General features: G+C 52.6%; 1 protein-coding gene across 1 annotated transcript in view; it reads left to right on the forward strand.

Annotated features, from left to right (window-relative positions):
• LOC104075287 (interferon regulatory factor 8-like) overlaps positions 1 to 2074 on the forward strand; it is a gene marked incomplete at its 5' end in the record, with an annotated part of 6388 nt that extends 4314 nt beyond the window's left edge. Inside the window, 3 exon segments of the mRNA XM_009575732.1 lie at positions 1 to 336; positions 671 to 786; positions 1898 to 2074. The exon segment at positions 1 to 336 is cut by the window's left edge and continues 22 nt beyond it. Coding sequence (XP_009574027.1) covers positions 1 to 336; positions 671 to 786; positions 1898 to 2074 — 629 coding nt within the window.
• Positions 2075 to 10076: the final 8002 nt, after the last annotated feature.

Consider the following 10076-nt stretch of genomic DNA (forward strand, 5'->3'; position numbering starts at 1 on the left):
ACATCACCACCTCGTGCACCGAGGGCTGCCGGATCTCGCTCAGCCAGCCCTCCAGCCACGGCGAGAAGCGGTACGCCCCAGATGCCCTGGAGCACGTGCAGTTCCCCTCGGCCGATGCCATCCAGAGTGACCGCCAGAAGCAGATCACCAGGAAGCTCTTTGGGCACCTGGAGAGGGGCGTCCTGCTGCACAGCAACAAGCAGGGCATCTTCATCAAGAGGCTGTGCCAGGGCAGGGTCTTCTGGAGTGGGAACACCATGGTCTACAAGGACAGGCCCAACAAACTGGACCGGGATGAGGTGGTGAAGATATTTGACACCAACGTGTTCTTCAGAGGTTTGTAGGGGCATTTCCCTCTTTTGCTTCATCCACTTGGTGGGGTTGAAAGGGTGGAGCCCTTGGCCTTGGAGCACTTTGGAGTCATCACTGTCTATCACCGATGGATTACCCAAGTGCTCTGGATGAGTAGCTGATGTTCTTTCTAGGAAGGAAATAACCTGGTGTCTTGTGTCACTGGCAAAGTCCTCCTGGTTGGAGGCTTTCCACAGCAAAGCTGGCTTCTCTTGAGCCCACAGCTTTCTTCCATGGCAGGGTGCTTGGTCCTGAAGCTGTGTAGCAAAGGCTGGCAGCTCGTGGCAGGCAGCTTCCAACCGTTCCCCTCTCCTTGCAGAGCTGCAGCAGTTTTACAACAACCAGGGCCGCTTCCCGGACAGCAGAGTCATGCTGTGCTTCGGAGAGGAGTTCCCAGACGCCGTGCCCCTGCGGTGTAAGCTCATCCTTGTCCAGGTACGGACGGCTGCCCTTTGGGGCTCTGCTGTTGAATTTCCCCCCCTTGTCTGGACCATATTGCCCTTTTTCCCCCACAAGCAGGGCTCTAGCTTCAACCCCGGGAGCCACAGACCATTGGGGTGCCTGAGTTGGTCGGGTGGCAGGTGTGGCATGAGCATTAGCTTATCCACAGCCTCCTGAGAGGTGCTTGGGATGTTGCTTGTCAGAGACTCCTTGATCTGGGTAGATGATGTTTGCAAACAAAGCTCCCAAATGGCAAAAGCTTTTCTAAACTGCTAGAAAATCTGTTCTCCTCCTCCTGTTCCTGCCTCTTGGCACTGGGACCTCTGCCCTCTCCTGTGGGAAATGGGGGAATAAATCCCCGGAATGGTTGAGTTAAGGGACAGCCTCAAGCCGAGCGGCCAACAGATGTGGTGAACAAGCGTGGTGGACAGCAGTGGGGCTGGGAAACGCTTGGGAGGGTGAAGGAGGGGATGGGATGAGAGGGGCAGTCCCCATGGCTCTGGCCAGAAACTTCTCCCTGGAGAAGCTGAAGCAATTCTGGGATCTCAAAGCCTTGGGGCAACACATAGGGTGTTTCTGGAGCCTGCACCCAGTGTGGGACCCCCTTGGGCCAACAAGGCTGTGGCAGCAGGGACATGGCATGGAGGGTTCAGGGAGGGTGTTGCATCCACCCTTGAGCAAGCAGAGACCCACCAAGACTGTGAGGTCCTGGAGGGGATTTTACAAGTTCAGAGACTGGTCCTACACCTCCCTGCACAACTTTCTGACCTCGTCACCTCTTCTTACCTTGGGCGTCTGCACCAGAGGATCATTCTGCATGTGCTGGGACATCCCCCAGCCTGTCCTCACCTCCCTCTGCTGGGAAAGGAGCTCTTGTGACTGCTCCTTTTTCTCCTAGAGGTGCTTTGCCAAGGTGGCTTGTGGAGTTGGACCTGTTGGCCTGGCTGGATGTGGCCACCTGGGTCTGTTGGGCACAACTGCTCTACCGTGTCTCTCCCACCCCATGCCCTGCTGCCTGGGCTGGTGGGGGTGGATGGCAGCAGTGGGAGATGCCCAAAGAGGTTCCTCTTCGTTCAGTGTCTTCATGACTTTTCTTTTGGCGTAGGTGGAGCAGCTGTGTGTCAGGCAGGTGGTGGAGGAGGCTGGGAAGACCTGCAGCAGCAGCCCCATGCTCCCCATAGCTGATGAGACGCATCATGACCAGGTGTACAGGATCTTCCAGGACATCTGTGCGACGCACCAGCGGCCGCTCTTCAGAGAAAACCAACAGATTGCCGTCTGAGCCTCCTTCTCTGCAGACATAGCGTGGTGGTTGGAGTTGATCTAGACCCAGTTTGGTCCCATTAGTGCCTAAATTCCCATTTTGGAAAGTTGGGTTTTGTTTTTTGCTGTTTCCAGTCTAGAGTCTGTATAAATACAGCAGTAAAAATTGCCATGAGAAAGTAGGTTGGATGCTCAGTGTCTGTCCTGCAGACGCTTTGCTGTTAAAAATGACTTTTGTACCAAGCCGGGTAGTCCCGGTACCGTTGTCTATAGCTAATGGCAAGGGGAGGAGGGAGCGTCTGCGCTGTGTGGGAGGGTCAGGGCTGAGAGGGCTTTGTCTTGTCTTTGTTAACGGCCAGTCAAGCAAAACTGAAAGTCAGCAGCTATAATGACCTGTCCCAGCAGTCTGCAACTCGGACCTTGTGGAGAATAGCGATTTGGTAGGAGGTGACTCTTGGAAAAGCCTTAAAATGCTCAAATGTAGGAAATTCTTTCCAGAAATCAGTTTGTTTTCCCCCAAAGAGTCCTGCTGATGGAGGATAGGGTATGCCTTCCAAGGAGAACCTTCTCAAATTCCTCTTTATTTTTGCTATAAGGTTTATGTGTCTATCTACCAAAGTATTTTGAAACTTGGAAACCGATGCAGGGATTATGTATGTAAATGTTGAATATAAGAACTAGGGAATCTTAATTTTTCCTAACTAGAGACAGAGTTTACGTAAATATATAATATCTTTAATTTTAAAGATTGCAGCATAGTATGAATAGGTTGGCTTCACCCTCCCAAATGCATGTGTTGGTCTCTCCCAAGCGTGACCAGGCAGCGGCATCCATGTGTAAATCCTCATTAACACGCTTCGTGTGCGCACCCGGCACCGGGGAGCTGCTTGGGCATGGGGCTTGTGCCTTGCAGCTGAGGCAAACCAGGACTGCGCACGTGTGCGTGCTACTAAGCTGCCTATTTATTTTATGCCTGAGGTTTATTAATTTTTTTTTTTGGTAATTTTTTTATCTTCCTGCGATTAAAGTGCTATATTTTGTATTTCTCTTGCAATGTGGTTTTTGGTTGCAATGATTGGGGTGTCATATCTCTGGTGGGGAGAGCCTGGTGTATCCGTCTCCCTCCTGCCCTGGTCTTCCCTGCGGTGGGGTGTGTGTCAAGCCTCTGCTGTTGTCTCCCTCCTGCTCTGTAACTGCCTGGTTTCATCTCTGGGGCAGGAGAGGAATGAGCCAAAATGCTGTAATACAATGGAGGGAGGAAAAGGATATTGCTTGTAGGGCCTTCATTGCAGGGAGCATGAAGATGGGTCCCTGCCCATCTGCTGCTGCACTGACCTGGGTGCCCTCAGCCCTCTGACCTGGGCTGTGATGCTCCAATGTCCAGAGAAGGGCAACGAAGCTGGTGAAGGGCCTGGAGCACCAGTCTGATGAGGAGCGGCTGAGGGAACTGGGGCTGTTTAGCCTGGAGAAGAGGAGGCTGAGGGGAGACCTCATCGCGCTCTACAACTACCTGAAAGGAGGTTGTAGCGAGGTGGGGGTTGGTCTCTTCTCCCAAGTAACCAGCGATAGGACGAGAGGAAATGGCCTCAAGTTGCGCCAAGGGAGGTTTAGACTGGACATTAGGAAAAATTTCTTTCCTGAAAGAGTGGTCAGGCCTTGGAACAGGCTGACCTGTTGGAGTCACCATCCCTGGAGATATTTAAAAGACGTGTAGATGAGGCGCTTAGGGACACGGTTTAGTGGGCATGGGGGTGTTGGGTTGACGGTTGGACTTGATGATCTTACAGGTCTTTTCCAACCTTAATGATTCTATGATTCTAAGGTCATGGGATGGGGGGCAGTTATTTATGGTCCTGCTCAAAGGCATACTCTTGTCCTTCCCCCATTATTGCCTGGTGGAGCCTTTCCCCACTGTCTTCTCCATCTACCTTTCTCATGGGGCCTGGTCTAGTGAAGGTGGGTGGTGTTTGGGGAGAACCAAGAGGAAAAAGGGAGCATCTGCCTTGGTCAAACAAAGTCAATCTTGTAGCAGTGGAGGCTGAGCATCTGTACCCTCACCTGCCTTCACTTCAAGCCTGTGTTTGGGGCAGCACCTCAAGAGGTTCTGGAAGGGCATGAAGACCATGTTTGATCTGTCACCTTGCCCCCTGTGAAGGACAAACACCACCAGCTCCTTCCCCATAGCAGGCTCTGCTGCGTGCTCTGGGTCAACACTGCCAAAGGGTGCAGGCAGGGAAGCACCAGTCTTCATGGGGTGATCCCGATACCCAAGGTACTGGGGGGTGCAGGCACTTGTGAAGAGGATGCTTGGAGATCCAGGCAGCTGGAGGTTGAGTCTCCTTAGGAGATGGATGCAAAGCTGTCCTCCCTGCTTGGATATTAAAGTGCAGCAGATCTTTTTTGCTGCTCTGCCTTTTTCTATTGATGGTAGAGACCTTCCTAAGCACAAGTGTGTTAAGATGTGAGGACCCTGACGTGGGGTGAGTTGACCACAGCTCACCTCTGCCAGGGAGTTTTTCTGTCTGCAGGATTGCTAGCTGTTTTGGGGTGAGCAACTCAGCCTTCCCAGTGAAGCCTCCCTAAAATAATTAAACGTTCAGCTCTTGTGGGACTTGAAGCTGACCCCCCTATATCCCTCCAGCGTAAGCAGTTACAGCCTCTGTCCCAAAGAGCAGTGGGTGCACAGCAGACCACGCACAACTTGTAGCACCCAAAAAGTGCTCTGAGATGGGAAACCCAGTTGAAACTTTGTGGTTATACATTAGGATTAAGGGAGGCCCTGCATCCCAAGCTCTTTATGCTATGAGCACCCCACTCCACGGCTAAGTTGTTCTCCATGCCCCAACCATGTTGGTGGGACGCTCCTAGTCCTGCCTGCGCCCTTGTGCATGTCCCCTGCAGGCATTACAGCATGTGGCTTTGGTGCTTGTGACAGAGATGGCTGCAGATCAAGATTTTTGAGGATGCACCAGGATCCTAAGTGCAACGAAGTCCCCGACTCCTGTGAGCTCTTATGGGATGCTTGGTCACAGAGGTGAGGATTGCACCTTGTAGGTGCACCGTCAGCATTCATCCCCAGCCTTTCCCTGCTCCTCCTGAGGGCCATTGCGGTGTCCCCATGGGGTTGAACCCTCTCCTTTGTGCTCCCTCAGAGCGCGAGGAAGACTCACCTCCCACGGGTGAGGTGCCTGGTGGGGGGAGCCAGCGGGGGAGAGGTCTGCGCTGGAACAACACGTGCCCACTTGTGAAACACATGATGGGCTGCAGGCTGGGACACCATAAACACCACTTGCGGTTTCCCCAGATGTCCTGGTGCAAGTCCTTCCTCAGAAACCACCATCTTGTGCTCGCCTGGAGCCACCTGCTACGTATTCAGGGCTCTTTCAATTTCCACCCCAAGACCGCGGAAGAACTTTTGTTGGACCCGGCTGCACTGTTTATTTTTAGTCTTACCGTCGTGCCTCAGAGCCCAGAGCTCGGTTGGGGACTGTGCTGCGCCTCGCTCCATAAAACCAGCAACACGGCTCCTGTCCTGAACAGCTTCCAAGCCGTGTCCAAAAGGGGACAACTGGTGGGTGTGGAGGGACTGGGAAGGAAACCGTGGGACAGGGTCTGATGGCAGAGGTGGGATGCAAGAAGGATAATGCGGCGGGGTGCGTGACGGCGGGCAGGGGTCCCCTTTTTGCTCAGGGCTCAGGTAGAACTTGCAGTTGGGTTTGTGCCTAATGCCTGGCCCAAGCTGGACTTCCCCAGCTCTGTCCCACACCCAAAATCCAACACAAGAGAAGCCTCCAAGGCCGACGCTCAGTCACGGACAAAGAACCAGATGCTCCGGCAGACGGGAACAGGTTTCGAGGTAACTGTGCCAGATTGCACTAAGGGATGCTCTGGCCCAGACTCACGGTGGCTTTTGTAAAAACCAGGAGGAATTTCTGCACATCTCTCATTTTTTCCGCAAATCTCTTGGCCAGGCAGGCAGGGTGCTGCTGTCCCCACCGCCCCGGCTGGGGAGCTGGTGCTGGTGGTGTCCGGGAGCACCACGACCCGGAGGCAGCGCCTGCATCCTGGCCACCCATCCCTGCACCTCGCCTGGTCCCCGGCAGCTCCGGTGAGCTGCTCGGTGCAGCTGCGCCAAATCTTAGTGGTTTTGGGTGACCGGGGACTCAAATACTTTCGTTGGTTTCTGTTCACTTGGGTTCTTCTCTATGGCCTCACTGAAGTGAAACCTCGGCGTCTGGTGTCGGCTCTTCTTTGTCAATGGCTCATCTGTTGACAAGTCCCAACAGTGGCCCATGTCTTCAGGTGGGGGTCCCATCCCCAAATCCTGGGGATGCAGTACCCACTGCATACAGCATCCGTGGCACAGGCTGCATCCGCTCCAATGAATGATCCTCACCGGTGTAGCAGGATTGTGGGTAGCATGAATGAGAAGCTCAAAGGTTGTCCTCCCCAAAACGCTTGCTGCTTGTCCAAATGTAGTTTCCTATACCCTGAGCCTGTGTTTGAGTTGGAGCAGTAATGACATCAAATTCCCACCTGATGTGGAAATATTTCGTGCTTCCCGGGAAGGCCAACGCAGGTACCGGGTCCTACTGCTCCTGCAGAGAGGGCTGCAATCCCTGCAGGCACTGGAAGGTACTTTCTGGGAGATGCCCTTGCTAAACTCCTGCCTTCAGGAGCTGAAGGGCAGAGTGAAAGTTTCCCATGGAAAGGAGAGAGTAGCTTGGTTTCCATGGAGAAGACTGACCTTTCCTTGCAGGAGATACATGGATCTCCTCAAGCATGTTTGGGAAGCAGCAGTATGCTTACCCACTCCTCATATCGGCCAGGGCAGACAATGTGGGGGAATTTTCTATTGACCCCTTCTCTAAGGTCTTCCAACATAAAGACATCTACTCCACGGTGTACAGTGGAGGACTTTGATTTCTGGGTGCTGCAAAGGACTTCATAACCACTGCAGCCCCCATCTGATGTTTTGGTCACTGACTTGGGGTGTTATTTGGGTTCAAAGCCAACCTTACTCCTGAGATTTGTCATGGCTGGAAGGCAGTTGTGCCACTGGGAAGCATTTTCCTTGGGATAAAATGAGCCTGGTTATATCCTGCAGTGTTATCCGTCTCGTTCCTTAATGTGCTTTGGTAGTTTCCCATGACGTGCCCTTCAACAAATGCAAAAAGGACCACTGCATGTGGCTTCAGGAGCAGAATTCAGTGTCTATGAGGACACCAGCTTCCACCCATCCCTCCTACATGCTTGAAATACAGTGTGAGGAGTTACATGGTGACAAATCTCCGGCATGGAGAACAGGCTTGCTGGACTGGGGAGAAGGAAGGTGAGGTTTGGATCCAGAGCTCCGGTCCAGCTAAAGCTCTGGAGATTTAGCCCATCTCAACCTGGAGAAACAGGAAAAGCTCTGCAGCCATCTCCATCCAGCTCTGGTGGCCAAGTGCTCTGTGCAGAGAGACGACCACAATTCAGACGCAGGTCCCAGCTCACAGTTGAACTGCTCAGGAATACAACACAAACCAGCTACAGCTGCTTCCTCCAACCTGCTGCTGCTTGCTGTGGGCCCCCACTGGCCCCTATAGGCGTTAGAAAACAAACAGTCACTTTTTATTTCTAGACACCAGCGTTTCCAACTGGTTTGATTGCTCAATGCCCCATTTCAGCACAGCAGCCTGTCCACGACGAGCATCTCTGGGCTCTTCCTGCGAGCGTGTTGTAATATGGGAAGCACCCTCCTTCGCATGGTCACCAGCGGCAGGACATCTCCCTGCCCTCAAGAAGGCAGGAGAGCTGCATGCTTGTACCTCCCTCTCCAAGAGGTTTGTACCCCCTTGGCTGGTCTTAACACCAATGACACCCCAGTGATGCCTTGTGAAGGAAGCCTGGCAGAACAACCCACCTAGAGTTGTCTCTGGTGGAGCTCAAAGGACTTACACCGTTGTTTGAGTTGTGACTGCTCAGTGCTCATACTGGCATTATGTGGCACTTCCAACTCACGCTTGCTTTGGATGGTCACCCTACATGGCTGGTGGGATGTGGTTCATGCATCAAATCACACTTATAAAGTCAGAGCTGTGCAGGGAATGGGAGGGGAGGGATGGTCCGAAGGCATCTCATCAGCTCTGGGCATCTCAGCTCCGTCAGGGCTGGCTGAGAAGAAGGGAAAGGAGGCGTTGGGAAGAGCTGAGGGCAAGGAGGCTGAAGTTGCAGGATCTGAGCCTGGGAAGGCAGCCAGCCTGCCGATTTCCTCAAGCTAGACTTGGCTGCAGAAAGGTCTCATGCAGAGGAAAGGAGATCCCAAACTCCAGCAAGCATGACAGCCACTTACTTTTCTGAATCCATTTTTGATAGATGACCTCTTCCTCCAGCAAGTCTTTGCCATAATACTAGATACAAGGTCATGAAAACAGGCTCCACCCAAGCCACAGCTGCAAAAACCCACAGGGATGAGAAGAAATATGGCGATACTTGTTTTGTTTTGTCAGACTTTTGCGTTTATTATGACACCAAGACTGTGAAACCAAGGTCCAGGCTGAAATCCCCTCCCTTCCCCCCGAGTTTGCATGCGCCTAGATGTTGTGTCCTGCTCTGAGCCTATTTTTGGTGCGTGTGATTTGCTTGCAGTAACGCAAACACCCCGATGCATCGAAGTGGCTGGAACCATAAAATACAATCAGATAGCTTTTTCTGCGAGTCACAAGCCATCCAGATAACCTGGGCCTCTATTCCTCTTCAGAAGAGTAAGATGGAAGAACATCAACTCAGCCCTAAAATGCTCATAAAAATCGGAAGAAGAAAAAGGGCATTTCAGGCTGTTGCACAAAGAGATCTTTGTAATGTAGCAATTAAAAAAATGCTCCAAGTTGGACAAACATTCCTTTTCTTTCTTTTTTCCCCCCAATGTGTGAGAGTAGCTGGGTGTTCAGAAGAGTTGTTCCAGTTCTCACTGAGAGTATAATTCACACGGCTTACGTAAAACTTCTTTATTTGTGCTGCATGTTTTACGGGGAACCACAAATGATAACATGATTTTGAATTTTGGAGAAAGTAGGCTGTGGATTTCAAGAATATCGATCACCAGCATGCTACGGTTCCTGGTTCTTCTTCTGGTGGGCTTCAAAGGGAGTTTTATCTCAATTCATCTCCTGCATTTCCACTGCGGGAGGTGCTGGAGGACGGCGCATGGGTGTGGGAGCTGCTGCCATGAATCCTGCACTGCTTCCATATATCTGCTGTTTTCTGCTGCAAGACCGGGTGTTGCCGAGCCAAACTCAGCTGCCTTAAGAAAAAAAAATGTAGTCTGTGTCTTGTGACTCGAGGCTGAGGGAGAGCAGGTGGCAGCGACCGTCTCCATTGCGCTGGAGAGCGAAGCGCGTGGACGGGACTTCTCCTGGTTGCCCTCACCCGCAAGCCGAGTGCCGTGCGAAGCAGCTGTGCCGTGCAGATGCTTGCAGGGCCGTTGTATTTCGACAGGGAGAGGTGCGTGGAGCAAATTCTATCACCCAGCTGGAGGGTGAGGTCAGTGACGTCCCTCAAACAGCAGCCACCAGGCAGCCTCCAGCTGATCTGAGCGTGGCGCTTGGATCTGGCTGTGGTCAGGGTTTGCATCTACCTCTTAGCCTGGTGCTGAGCTCTAGCTCAGAAACTGGAGTTGTGATTCAGTAATAACCTGTTTGCTCACCGAGGCCGTAAAGGAAACACACATTTCCCTGACATCAGATGCCTCGATGCGCCAGAGCCAAGTCTCCATCCATGCCACGCTGTAGCGGCCGTGTCCAGAGGCCACCAAAAGTCACCTTGGTCTCTCCATGCCAGCAAAGTCACCTCCACTGGTTAATCCAAGGATGCCCTTCTCCTTGTTCAACCCTGGTCTCCTCCCACACCAAACAGCCCCATTCCCCACCTTAGAACAACACCATGTAAATTCACCCTGGGACCCGAAACTTCTCGAGCTCCTGGTGAGGTTCCTACCAAAATCAGCGTTTCCCCATTTTTTGCACGGCGATGGCAGAGCG

This window comes from Fulmarus glacialis, unplaced genomic scaffold (genome assembly GCF_000690835.1).
Source record: "Fulmarus glacialis isolate BGI_N327 unplaced genomic scaffold, ASM69083v1 scaffold19674, whole genome shotgun sequence".
Classification (NCBI taxonomy): Eukaryota; Metazoa; Chordata; class Aves; order Procellariiformes; family Procellariidae; genus Fulmarus; species Fulmarus glacialis.